Source organism: Malus domestica, chromosome 11 (genome assembly GCF_042453785.1).
Source record: "Malus domestica chromosome 11, GDT2T_hap1".
Lineage (NCBI taxonomy): Eukaryota > Viridiplantae > Streptophyta > Magnoliopsida > Rosales > Rosaceae > Malus > Malus domestica.
In genome coordinates, this window is record NC_091671.1 from 38,729,410 (window position 1) to 38,743,194 (window position 13,785).

The 13,785-nt window shown below is 38.3% G+C and overlaps 1 protein-coding gene and 1 long non-coding RNA gene across 6 annotated transcripts; one reads left to right on the forward strand and one right to left on the reverse strand.

The window, feature by feature from the left end:
• Window positions 1–3,257: 3,257 nt before the first annotated feature.
• LOC139189582 (uncharacterized) lies at window positions 3,258–4,401 on the forward strand. The gene is made up of 2 exons (XM_070808567.1): window positions 3,258–3,669; window positions 3,767–4,401. The coding sequence occupies exons 1-2, from the start codon at window positions 3,596–3,598 to the stop codon at window positions 4,245–4,247; spliced, it is 555 nt and encodes a 184-aa protein (XP_070664668.1). The 5' UTR covers window positions 3,258–3,595; the 3' UTR covers window positions 4,248–4,401.
• Window positions 4,402–4,556: 155 nt separating this feature from the next.
• Window positions 4,557–7,356, reverse strand: LOC103423100 (uncharacterized). 5 transcript variants are annotated; one of them, XR_011573351.1, is made up of 6 exons: window positions 7,027–7,356; window positions 6,710–6,856; window positions 6,213–6,303; window positions 5,390–6,092; window positions 4,994–5,115; window positions 4,557–4,876 (listed from the first exon to the last, which is right to left on the reverse strand). It is a non-coding gene; the product is annotated as an uncharacterized lncRNA (long non-coding RNA). The 5 variants fall into 5 exon arrangements; XR_011573348.1 differs by having other exon boundaries at window positions 5,390–5,590; window positions 7,027–7,346; XR_011573349.1 differs by having other exon boundaries at window positions 5,390–5,590; window positions 6,710–6,784; window positions 7,027–7,344.
• Between the last annotated feature and the right edge of the window lie 6,429 nt (window positions 7,357–13,785).

Sequence of the window (13,785 nt, forward strand, 5' to 3'; positions counted from 1 at the left end):
CGAAGGTCCCTGAGCCTCCCTTAGCCATGCCCAACGTCCGTATAATCCTCGCCTATACGAGAAGTAACCAAATTGACGTTATTTAACGCATAATCCCACTCTTAGCTAATAACTCCTCATATATTGCTCAAATTGGGTATATGAATATACCACTGTGACCTACACAACCTCAGGATCATCCCAATATTTTTAAAATAATTTTTGGAGGCCTCACGCGCCCCCACGCGCCTGACGTGGCACGGACCTACGCGCCCCCACGCGCGGCCACGTGCCGTGCACACTGACGGTGTCAATTGACGCCGTCAGGAATATTCCGTTAAAACTCCAGAATATTTCGTTAACTTAACCTTTTTCCGTTACTGCCGTTAGGAATATTCCGTTAAATATAACAGAATATTCTCCTTTCTTCTCCGGCGGTCCTTCGCCGGACTCCGGTCGCCGGAAAACTGGAAAAACTTTAAACTCACTATTCTCCTTCGTTTTTCGTCCAAATTTTTCGTACCTTATACCAAATTGAAGCCCTAAACACCTACTATCACGTTGGAATGGTTTTAAGGCCTAAAAACAACGGGATCAAACTTTTCAAAAAATTCAAGAAATCGGCCAAACTTACAGTTCGTGATCCCGACGTCCAAATCATGCCAACGAAGCACTCCGAGCTTCCTTGGGACTTTATAAAGCTCGCTGTGATCTTGTTTTAGCCTAAAACGTAACCATTTAAAAGATCATGAACAGTACATAAACACGGGACCTTAAAAACTAGGGTTTCCCGAAGTAGAACTTACCTGAAATGGATACCATCGTGCTCGTGAAGTCTTCAGGGTTCCAATGGTGGTCTTAGATTCGTCGTTGGTATAGATTTAGGGTGGTTTTGTGGTGGTCCGTGTGAGTTCGAAGGAGAGGGAGAGAGAACTGAGAGTTTCGTGAGGGAAGAGAGAGAGAGAGACAGCATGCAGAAAATAGGGAGAGGATTGAGGGGTGTGGGGATCCCACGTGGTCCTTTTCCAATCCCCAACTCCAAACCACAAAATTTTAACCTAAAAATCTAAGTTCCATCCTTATTAAATTCCATTTCATTTTCAAAACTTAGGAACCTAGATAATTATCAACTTGAGCTTCACATACTTAGTATTTCTTAAGGGCAATTTCATCCATTCACAGCCACGAATGTAATATTTTGGAACGGGCTGTGACAGTTGATCCATCTTCTTAGTCTTTTAGTAGTTTATGTGAATACATAATTGCTCTAAATTATTAATTCATAAAGAAAAACTACGTTCTTTGCCTACTAAAGCTATGATCATTTGCAAATTTTAATTTGTGGAGAAGGTTTTTTATTCGGCCATTTTTTGGGGGACATAATTTTTTATTTCTGAAATTCAAAGATAAAGATGATATGTACCTCATTAGTTTTCCAAAATGCAAATAAAGATGATATGTATCCCATTAATTTTCAGGTTTTATTTCTATTTGGAATGGCGTTGGAACGTTGGAATCCCTCCTAGCTTTGGAACATTAGAAAAAGAAAAAAGCAAAAATGGCAAAAAAGTTGGAGGAAGTCAAAGAGCAAAAATTGCCAGAGTTGTTTGTGATAAACCAAAGAAGCCTGAATCAACTATGCTTGCTGCTGCAGTATAATCTTGATGTGATATTGTTATTGCTATTTAGTTCAGTATGGACAAGGAGTTCGAGACTTATATTGAATTGTAACTTGTGTATGTCTTGTTTATTAGTTCATATCCCACCAGGATTAGGAGTACGCAAAAATCTGTTCTTCATTGTATCTTTCAGTTTGTTCTTTGATCTTTTTTTTTTTTTGTTGAAAATAAATATAAATGTACCAATAATATATATAAACGTATCAAATACGTACCAAGAAGATATATAATGTAACATACCAAATATGTTTGTTTAAAATAAATATAAACGTACCAAAAATATATAAATGTACCAAATACATACGAAAAGGAAATACAAATGTATCAAATACGTACCAAGAAGATATATAAAGTAACGTACCAAATACGTATCATGAAGAAATATATGTACCAAATATGTTTTCTTTTTTAAATAAATATACGTTTCATGTGTCATTTGAAAGACTTTTTATTGAAATTGAATAGTATAATATTTATCTACAAGATTTTTTGAATATGCACAGATCATGCACACGCCATGCATAACAATGGGACAGAAATATGATTTTTTCTAAACTTACAATTACTAATTGCCTTCCCATATAAATGGGTTACTCAAAAATTTAAACCCTCATTTCTCATTTTGCAGAGAGAAAAACAAAGAGGAGAGAGAGAAACATGACTGACAAAATTTGATCCTGATGGTGCAATCCTATGTCGATAGTAGGGTAGTGGGCAGCAAGATTGCAAGGTTACAGCCGAGTAATGTTACTATACAAATAGTAGGATATATGTGTTAAAAAGTTGATAACTTAAAAAATAAAAATTTTCATCACTTATATAAAAACACGTGGTGTACCTTCCGCATTCTGATCATAATGAAAAATTTCCCCAACTACACCAAAGAATACAGCAGCCCACCTGTCCAATGTGTCCATGAATATGCCCAATAATAAAATGTCAGTTAGTATTGGGCTTTCGTTGGACATTTAAATGGCTCGTTTACTAGAGTATTGGATTTTTGGGAATGCAATTTGTCAAGTAATTACATTTTACACTTTTTATGTTTGTGGTGATCTTCAAACATAAAAAGGCTGAGGAGAGAGGATTGCTCCAGCCACTGATAATCCGAAGCAATACTACACTAAAGCTCAAAAAGTGCGTAACTTGTACACGCCTTTTTAATCTTTTGTCCCTTTGTGTTATCTTCGTCTTGCTTGGTATTTGTCCATGTTTGTCATAGCATGTTTTGGAGAATGAATCTGATATTTGTCTGGCTTTCCTTCAAGTTTACTATCCTGTTTATTTGTGTCTTTTCCTGCCCCAAGTCTACCTGTTGATTTATCCTGGTTTGGATGATATGTACAAAAGAGGACTTGATTCTAAATTCCCTTTTTCTGAATATGCCAGGAAGTATTTGAACACAACGGACGAGATATAACTCTTGCCATCATGAAGAATTACCCGTTACTTCTATGTAAGTTCATGGATGACACAGTAAAAGTACCATCACTGATTGAATATATCGTGCGTATGAATACTGAGCTATATTCCTGAAGAGACATGAGCAGATGCTTAACTGTGTTTTTTCGTTGCTTGTTATATGGTATATAGTTCATTCTAGGTATATAGTTCGGATTGCATTGAATAATGGAAAATTCAGTTCTAGTCTAATGAAATATTTGCTGTGCTCAAGGTTTGTATTCTGCTAACGGGGTTGTGGTTTATGTTTTTGCTTCAACAAATCTGTAAAGGTTGCCAGATGCGTCCATTCTTAAACAGTTTTGGAACCTTTGTGTGCAACATCGCCGTAAGTCAGGCTAGTAATTTGTTCTTAATCTCCTCTCTGTAGCTAAAAGTCATATGTTCAAGTTCTAATTTCATGTAAGATCGGACTTCTAACTTTCTTCTTCTTTTGCTTCAGTCAGTTTAAGCTTTAAAAATATGTCTATACAAAAATGACATGTATCAGCGGCACAAAAAGATATTTCGATGTAGAAAATGTACTCACGTTTTTTCAGAAAGTCACAAGGTTTTATCAAAAATACTTGTAGGTTTCTCTCGTGTTCAGTTTCAAATCTTTGATGGGTTTTGAGTTGATTGCTAACTGTGTGCTTATCTCTCTACAGCTTGCAATTTCACTGGCAACAAAAGCAGCTTCGTTTGCCCGGAACTCAAATCGATAAGGTCGGATTTATGCTTTATGCAAGAGCGCTGTGCTCTGCCGGAGGAGGAGAATCGAAGGGCTCTGAGACTGGCTGGATAAAGGTGAGGCCTGAGGAAGATGATCTGGTGACTCTTCAGTTGGAGGCACTGCTAGCTGAGAAGTCAGGACTAGCAAATGAAAATTCAAACCTGGTTAGAGAAAATCAATGCCTCCACCAGGTTGTGGAGTACCACCAGCTCACCTCCCAAGACCTCTCTGCTTCATTTGAACAAGTTGTACAAGGGTTGTGCCTAGACTTTTCGCCTCCTCCACGATCGACAGCAGACGAGGCAAATGGCGAAGATGGTGATGGTGATGCTGCTGCTGCTGAAAACAAAGTTTCTCAGGCATTAAGAAGTGCTCTTTTCGGCTTCTCTGCCTCGCTTGATGATGGAGATCATTAGCAGAATGGTTTTGCAGATTGTTCTGTTCGGGTTCGAAATTAAGTATCGCAGATGTAAATTTTGATGCCATTGACTTCTATCTGTGATTTCACTGATTTACCAGAAACATAAGTACAGGATCTCAATGGAAATTATATTATTGCTTTACTTTGTTTCTCCGAACTTTGTTGCCCTACACAAATTATATGTTAAGGTGATTCCAACAGAAAATATGCAATATTTCAAACCAAAACCGTTGGTTCTTCACTACTTGGCATCATGTTTGCATCCGGAACAATGCAACCATTCACACATACTTTCATTCACATATTAAAATTAAAAATCTTGTAAATTAATATTATAATACATAATTTTCAACAAATTCTTCATTACAGATCACGAACGTTAAAATTCAACATCCAAGCAAGGAATCATACATCACACGGATACGGGTAATCAAGTGGTAAATATTAACAACCAAACAAAGTTTAGCTTCAATGTTTAAAGCTACCACCTACTAGTTTCCAAGCTAACACAAGTTTCATGGTTTACCAAAATACTTGCTAAGCCAATCCAGCTACCGATTAACCATTAGGACTGCTTCTTCAGCCATGCACGATGGTGGCAGTGCTCATCTCTCTGCAGTACCACTACAATTAAAAAGTAAATTAAATATAGTCACAACTTTTATTTAAAAAGAAAAAAGTTACAATTTATTTTATTTTTTTGGTAATAATAATTAACAAATTTTAAATTATGATTTTTACCTCTAACAACTCCACCACAAAAACGATCTAAAAGGCAGGCTTGGTTGAGTAGTAACATTGTATGTTGGAAGACTTGTGCTAATTCTCCATGATAATAATCTGTCAGATACTGTAGGTTTATACTACATATTAACCAACAAAATAATTAGCATTTTATATTTACAAAAATGCTAATATTTTCTATATAATTAGTACGTTATATTCTCAAAAATAATAATAATAATAATTTCTATCTATAAATACAAAAGCAATACCAATGTCTTAAGTTCAATTCTTATCAAGATGAATTTCAACTATGTTATCGTTTGTCTATTATGAAGCTTAGTCCATAGATAATATAGTTTATTAAAAATAAAATAAAAACAATACTACAAAAACAAAGTTCTTAAAACTTACTATTGTCCTCCTATACCAAGAGCCATAGCATTATCACTCGTCGTAAATGATTCACCTGCGATCACTCGAAACATTTGAGGATGTGGACTTGTATTGTCCCATCCCAAAACAAGGCCACCACTGTGCCATAGGAACTATCAAATGATAGGCTAGATTAGCCGCTAACTCCACTCTGAGCGACTCCTCAGGTATTGTTGAAAACTATCACCATCCAATTGAAAATCAATATATATAATTTTGAGTAAAAAAAAAAAAAATTGAGAGTTTTTAGTTACCGCATGTTATCATTTGGCACATATCCTCAAATGCTTTCTTGCATCTAGCCATTGTAATATATGGGAGCATTTTTCTCATCACCATAAACTATAGTGTATAACTAATCAATTGACACGTGTCATTTCACTTAACTCTAATTAACTTTCACATTAAATGTTAGTTTTTCAATTTTGAAAAAAAATTAACCAAGATTAAGTGAAATGACACATGTCAATTGATTAGGTGTACAGTGAGCATTATGGTGAACAAAAATGCTCCCTGTAATATATATGTTTCGACGACTTATTTGATAGAACTTGTTATAATTAAAATTAGTTACATCTCCGGTCAAGAAATCGGTCAACTTTGAATCAACCCCACCAACACAAATAAAATTTCTCCCAACGGTAAGCAATATTAATGGTGACATGTTCATGGCATGAAAAACCTGCTCCACAAATGAGGAAGGAGGGATTTATGGGTGAAAAACTTTTGTGCTCCTAATTATGGAGAAAAAGAACATAAAAGAAAACAAACAATCATGTCCACTTTGGCAACTTATTTTTACCTTGTGGTTGAGCAGCTACCATAGAAGGCGGACGGCTGTGGCTATACCAATGATGACACTTCAGAGCCATTCGGCTTCTCCTGATTAAAACCTTGTGACCAAAACAGAACAGGGAATCAGTGAAACCCAGAAATAAAAATAATACAAAACAATGTAAAAAGGGATGAATTAAAACCTCACATGCTCTCTCAGAAATTACTAGTTTTTAGAAAACTTTATTTGACGCCCAGCACAGGAAAGAAAAAAAATTATACAGAACAAATCTCAGTTGGAAATTTCATATTTTCCTAGAGAAAACAATTGACTCATAAATTCAAACAAAACTATTTTCCGGCAAAACAAAAAGAGTATTAGTGTGAAGAAATTATAAAAAAAGGAAGGATCTAGCTAATACAAAACATCAACTCACAAATTACAGCGAAATTCTCATATATCACGTAAAATAATTCAACCGTTTAATAATCCAAAACAATGTAAAAAAAGGTTTGGGTTTTGACCTGCCGGAGGCATTCCGACGGCGGAGCAAGGAATGTGACGGCGGTCGTGTTAGATTTCTCAGAGGATATGGGGTTCTGAGAGAGAAAGGAGTGATTAACGATCTTGCTCCGCCGGTCGTGTTAGATTTCTCAGAGGATTTGGGGTTTCTGAGAGAGAGAGGAGTGATTAACGAGAGAGAGTGTGTGTTGGAGATGATCTTAACAGAAACAGATGGGAACAATACAATGAAGAGCAACTTAAAATTGAAAATTATTCCTAAATAAGATCTGTAAAAATAAATTAAACATAAATTTATCATTTAAAAGTGAAATTTCACCTTTAATTACCGATGCCACCAAATCCCAAATTTTGTGAGACAAAAGTCGTTACGCTCCCTGTCTTCATCGTCTAAATCAGTCGAGGAGTCGGTGCACGAAATCGACATAGAGAATAAGATGGAGAAAAGTTTGTTTGTTTTCTTTTTTCTGATCGGTAAAAGGGAGAGGGATGGGATTTCTTAGCTAAATAAGCAAAACAGGAAATGGATTTGCAGACGAGGAAGAAAGGTTCTGGATAATGAATGGCTTCCAGAGAGGCGGAGGCGAAGCTTAAAAGCCCTTCTTTAGGGAGACAAAATCTGCATATATACTCTCGTTTCAGGGCAACCTAGCAGAACAGTGTTCGAACACCCTCGGTTGTATCGAGCTTTCGGATGGTTTAGTTGGGCTTTCGACATTGGCTTTGGGGCTCCGAAGAAATTTGATTTGGGCCTCAATGACAACCGGAGCACAGCAAAATATATTCGCAAACATCATCCGGAAAAATAATTGGACTTAATGGTACACAAAACCATACATGTTTGTTACACATGGATGTATGCAAAGTAGAACCTTGTAGCATTTTGGATCGTGACATTATTTGAGCATGCCAGGATTTGTTGTTATTCTAACATCATGTCTTCCTCCCTGTTTGAGGTGTATATTTCTCATATTTGAATTACAGCCAGCCACTACTAGTTTTTTTGTACGTTATTATGCTCTTATATTTGTTATGTTATTGGTTCATGGTATCTTTTAACTTTCTTTTTGTTTGTAGCCTATAATTATGCGGGTGGAGGGGAGTGCTGTGCATATTATGAAAGCACTGGCAAACCATCCTTGAGCATCACAAAGTGTTTTTATTTTATTTTTTATTTTTTTGGGTCTAACGATAAGTTTATTAGATTAGATGTTAGATTAGGAAGCCGACGGGGTTCAACCCCATGACGGACTGCAAGGGCAACACTCAGATGGTTTTTTTTTTCGGTTTTTTGGGAAGGACTCTTTCAGATGGTTGCCAATGGGTCTTTCAGTCTTTTCCCGATATAACTAGGGCCTGGTTCTTCTGCACAACATTCAGCTTCATAGACATGCTATGCAGGTGGATACATTGCACGTAATTTGGATCTTGTTTGTGCTAAGTTGTGGTTATCTTTCCAGATTCTTGGTCTCCTCTTGGTCAATGACAAGAGGAGCACAGCAAGATATGTTCGCAAACATCATCCGGAAAAATAATTGGACTTGTAATCTTAGTGAAAATTTGCAATGCAGGTAGATACATTGCAGCGTTCCCTTGGTGTCCTGTCATCGTTTGCTCATTTGAAAGTTAGCTTAGATTAACGACCATGTTGAGTCCTAAATTAATGATGGTGGTTAAGTATATGAGACACGCTTAAAGATTACAGACCAACCGGAGAAATTTTTTAGCAACGGCCATGTACTAGTTTTAGTGTTATCACCCGTCAATTAACCTTGCTCACTCTACAAAGAGGATATTCTTTAAATCTGTTGTGACAGGTTCGGAACCAGTATTAGCGGATATTCTTCAAATCTTTATTTGAGTACATAATGATTTTTCATTTTAGGATTCATTTAAAAAGGAACAAAGGCCGACCCCAAGCCAAAAGGCTCCCCGCTTTGCGAAGGTCAGGGAACGTCCTTAAACTTGCTCACTCTACAAAGAGGCTGAGCAACGGTAAGGTTGCCTAAAACATTGACTTAAAAGAACAATACCAGAATATATTCAATTGCAAACATGCTCTTAGTGATTACTGATTAATATAAGTATTATCTTTTGTAATATTAGCACCTGAATTATGAACAATTGAGCCAGCATGAAAAAATGGAAATAATATTAATTCCCTTAATTAATTTTAGATATATGTATGATGTTGTATATAGAAAAACAGAAAACAATCCAGCATCATAAATAAAATTGAATAGAAAAAAAAATTAGAGAGAGGTTGGGTCCGAATCAACCACCAGGCCAAGGCTCAGTATTCGGCGGCGATGGCTGCGGTGGCGCTGGCTTACCATCCAGTTCCGATTGTTCGACTTGTTCGACTTGGAGCGGAGGTTCTGGGTTCCCTTGTATTTATAGGTTTCGGGTTGGGCTTCACCATCCAGTTCCGATTGGGCTTCACCGTCCAGTTCGGATTGGGCTTGGTATTTTTATTTTTTTGATTTTATTCTCTCATAATGGTTCGTAGAGTCAATTCCTCTCATATTTTCTTTTTTCATTCTCTTGTTTACTAGAGTTTTATATAATTTAGAATTTTGTCAAGGAGAAAACAAGAGTCAATTTCTTGGAAAATCTAATTTGAAAAATTGAAATTCCAAGGTAAATAGGAAGAAATAAATGAGAAATCGATAACTAATTTAGGAGCATGCTTACTTATTTAGAATGAGAATGTTTTTTTTTTTGTACATGTACGGAATAATCTACCGTGATGATATGATACCTGATTATTTAGATAGTAGTGGCATTAATTAATTTGAGTTATGCCCAGTAGGGAACTTGGAAAATAAGGATCAAGTTCAAAGGATGATATTTGTCCCAAATAAAGCAAAACGGGTTTAGCATTGGGCTTGGTTTGGTTTTAATAGAGTTTTATTTAGATTACAGTGTTCATGGATAGGCCCAAAAGAGAAACTTTTTAAAAAATTAGAAACTTTAACGAAAAGCTCTTGGTACTGTTAACTTTAACGGAAAACCACATTTTTACACTAAAATATCAATATTGTTACCATTCACTTTACCAATTTTTTTTTCCTTATCATTAAAACTCAAAATTTTCAAGCTATTTTCATTAGTTTTCTTTAAAAAAATTCCGCTGCCTTATTCTTCTTCTGGGCTCTTTCCATCCCACTCCTTCGACGTGCCGACGCCAAATTAATTTGAACTTATCTCAGCTTCGTTGCCCAAGTGGAGTTTACAAGATGTTTTGAGATTACCAGGTAGATTTGCAGTTAAAGGAACCTGCTTAATAAAAATGTTGGATGCTATTTAAATTTGTAAGCCATACTTCTGTCATCTATTTACCATGCATACCGCCCATAGACCCTCTAATGTTGGATAAGCATATAGTTTCGTTATTTATCAGCAACATAAGCTAGCCAATGCTGACTTTTTTTATTATGTATTTTTTTTTCAAAATCATGGCGTGATCCATGCTTTTCTTGTTATCGTTTAAAATTCTTCTCACCTTTTGATTTTCTGTTCCCTGTGTGCGGTTTTAATTGGTTCATCAGTCTTCCTTCTTTGGTTGAACTACACATCTCTTCCTTGTGCTGTGTTATTTTAATATGATTTTCTGCAGCCTAAATATGGCTTGGTTCTGATATGATACTGTGAACAAGGAAAATTCCTGAAACGAAAGAGACAAGAACAAACGCGCACAAACAAATATTTGTGTTTGATGATTTTGGGTTACAATCTCTCTCTATTTTGATCCTCTGATTCGATCTCCGTAAGGTGTGTATTTGTCGATGTGATTGATCCAAAGGGCCGTTGGGCTTGATCTAAGGATGAACGTTCTTCAAGGGCCGTGGACTTGATCTTGAAGGTGGATTTGAGCGGATCTTCAAAGGGGCTTTTGGGCTTGATCTTTGAAGAACAGTGATGAACGGATCTCCAAGGGCTTTTGGGCTTGATCTTGAAGAACAGTGATGAACGGATCTTCAAGGAGTTTTGGGCTTGATCTTGAAGAACGGTTGGATTTGTGGATTTGTCGACGTTGTTGATCCAAAGGGTCGTTGGGGCTTGATCTTGGATGAACGGATGATGAACGATGGTGCTTTCTTCAAGGGCCGTCGGGGCTTGATCTTGAATTGGTGGATGGTTGATCCAAGGGGCCGTCGGGGCTTGATCTTGGAAGAACGATGAACGAAGAACGAAGAAGGCTTTCTTGATTCTTCGGGAACCTAGATGCTTAAGAGCTTCGGAGTTTCAGAGCTTCAGAGCTTCAAGGTGTAATATGAATTGGTCCCTCAAATGAATGAAATGGGCTTGTATTTATAGAATTTTCCAAGGCCTAATTTTGAATATAATATCCCAGATGAAATAAGTCGTTTCTGCCAGGTGTTGACACGTGTCTTATTTGATGACTTTTCCAACTCATTTCAATTTTCGTTGAGTCACATGCTACGTGTAAAATTTATGCAATACATGAGCGTTGACACTTTGATTTATCGGTCAACATTTATTTACCGAAATTTCGATGTCTACAAATGCCCCCACTTCAAGGCACGTCGTATACATGTGCTTGTCACGTGTAGGAGATGCGTTTTGAAGTCCCTTACTGTAGATGTCGATCCAAGGGCCGTCGAGGCTTGATCTTGAATTGGGCTGGAGATTTCTTCAAGGGCCGTTGAGGCTTGATCTTGAATTGGGCTTGAGATTTCTTCAAGGGCCGTTGAGGCTTGATCTTGAATTGTTGTTTGAAATTTCTTCAAGGGCCGTCGAGGCTTGATCTTGAATTGTTGTTTGAAATTTCTTCAAGGCCGTCGAGGCTTGATCTTGAAGGTTGAAATTGGACCACAAGGAGCTTCATGTGGTAGATGATCTTTGGCTTTGGTAGTGGGTGAATCGACACGTATTTTGTTGCGATTTGTTGACTTTCCACAGCTTTGATCTTGAACTGGGTTGAAGGATTTTCTAGATTCCTCCAATTGTTGATTTTCCACAGCTTATTCTTGAACTAGGTTTTGATTCAAGGGTGGTAGACACTTAATCTTGAATCGGACTTGTGATTTCTTCCAGGGCCGTCGAGGCTTGATTTCGAATTTGGCTGGAAGCTTCTTCAAGGGCTTTTGGGGCTTGATCCTTGAAGGTTGACTTGAACACATGACAAGCAGGCACGAGGTGAAGGTGACGACTTGCTGCTCTGTTCAATCTTTCTAATTCACACCTGAGCAGTTTGGTCAACGGTATGATCTTCAAGATTGATGGGCTTTTCTTCCAGTTGGTGACTTGATCTTTAAGGATTCGATTCAAGGGTGGTGAATCGGCACGTGCAGCCCACAACGCCTAGTAAGTCGACCCAAGAATTTGAGGGTCAAAACAAGTTCATTGTCCTCAGGCAGATGCGACATCTTCTCGAGTTCTTCATCTCAGACTCTTTCTGCTGAGTTGACTGTGCATGCCGCATTCTTCTCTGCTTGTTTCTTCAGGTAGATATGGCAGCTTCTCGAGTTCCTCAGTTCGGACTCCTTCTGCTGAGTTGACCGTGGAGACCGCATTCTTCTCTGCTTGTTCCTTCTGCACCTTGTCTCCACATGCTGCAAGGTATCATCTTCACTTGCCTTATCTGTTCTTCAGGCAGATGTGGCAGCTTCTTTGAAAGTACAGCAGCAGTGAAATGCGAGTACTCGAGAGCAGTGCTAGGTAGGCAATCAGGGAAGGGTTCCAAGCAGTCGGTTCCTTACCCGAGTTTGAGTGGAAGTTCTGGCATATTGTTTTCTTTATCCTTGTCTTTGTAGGTAAGAACAAGGACAAAGGAAAGGACAGGGAGAACGCATGATATGAGATACTCTTGCTTTCTACCCTGGTGATATGAGATACTTTTGCTTTGGAGTCATTGGCTTGCAGAGGTACAACAAGGAATAAGGAACACTGGGTAACTCAAGAGGCTTCGTTGGGAAGGCATTCTCAGAGATGAAGAAAGGTTCTGTATGTCTGCCTTGCTATGGAGGGTGAAGATGGACAGTTATAGGAAGTTCTTTAACACCTGTAGATGTACTATTCTTTCACTCGTGTCGGCAACCGTTGGATGATTGAACAGTATACTTCACGTGCCTTCTCCTTCACCGAAAATCTTCGACAAATTGCCCGTGATTTTTTTTTGCCAAGCTGAGTGTGCATGTGACAGGTGTTGACGCGGCTGAAAAAAGGATGGCGCCTCTTCGATAACTGGGATCGGCGCTTCGACAAATTACCCGTGATTTCCGCAAAGCTGAGTTTGCGTGTGATGGGTGATGACGTGGCTGAAAAAGACTGGCGCCTCTTCGATATCTGGGATCGGTGCTTCGACAAATTGCCCGTGATTTTCGCAAAGCTGAGTTTGCGTGTGACGGGTGCCGACACGTCTGGAAAAGCAAGATGCTTCTCCGATTTCTGAGCTTGCCTCTTCGATCTCTGAAATCCCATCGAGTGCTGATTTTTTATAGAGGCACGCTGTTCGTTTCAAAGCACACTTGAATTTTCGCTTGTGAAAACTCCCTTCTTGCACTTCTAAGATCTTGATTTGTCCGATCTCTTCTTTCTTCAATACTTTGAAAATGTCTGGACCCTCCGACTGTCGTTTTGACTTGAATCTTGGTGAAGAGGCAGTCCCTTCTTCTCCAGACAACATATGGCGCCCATCCTTCATATCCCCCACTGGTCCTCTTACCGTTGGGGATTCAGTGGTGAAGAATGATATGACCGCTGCGGTGGTGGCCCGGAACCTTGTCACTCCCAGAGATAACAGACTACTTTCCAAACGGTCTGATGAGTTGGCTGTTAAGGATTCTCTGGCTCTCAGTGTGCAGTGTGCAGGTTCTGTGTCTAATATGGCCCAACGCCTATTTGCTCGAACCCGTCAAGTTGAATCATTGGCGGCTGAAGTGATGAGTCTCAAACAGGAGATTAGAGGGCTCAAGCAGGAGAACAAACAGTTGCATAAGCTCGCACATAGTTATGCGACAAACATGAAGAGGAAGATTGACCAGATGCAGGAATCTGATGGTCAGATTTTACTTGATCATCAGAGGTTTGTGGGTTTGTTCCAGCAGCATTT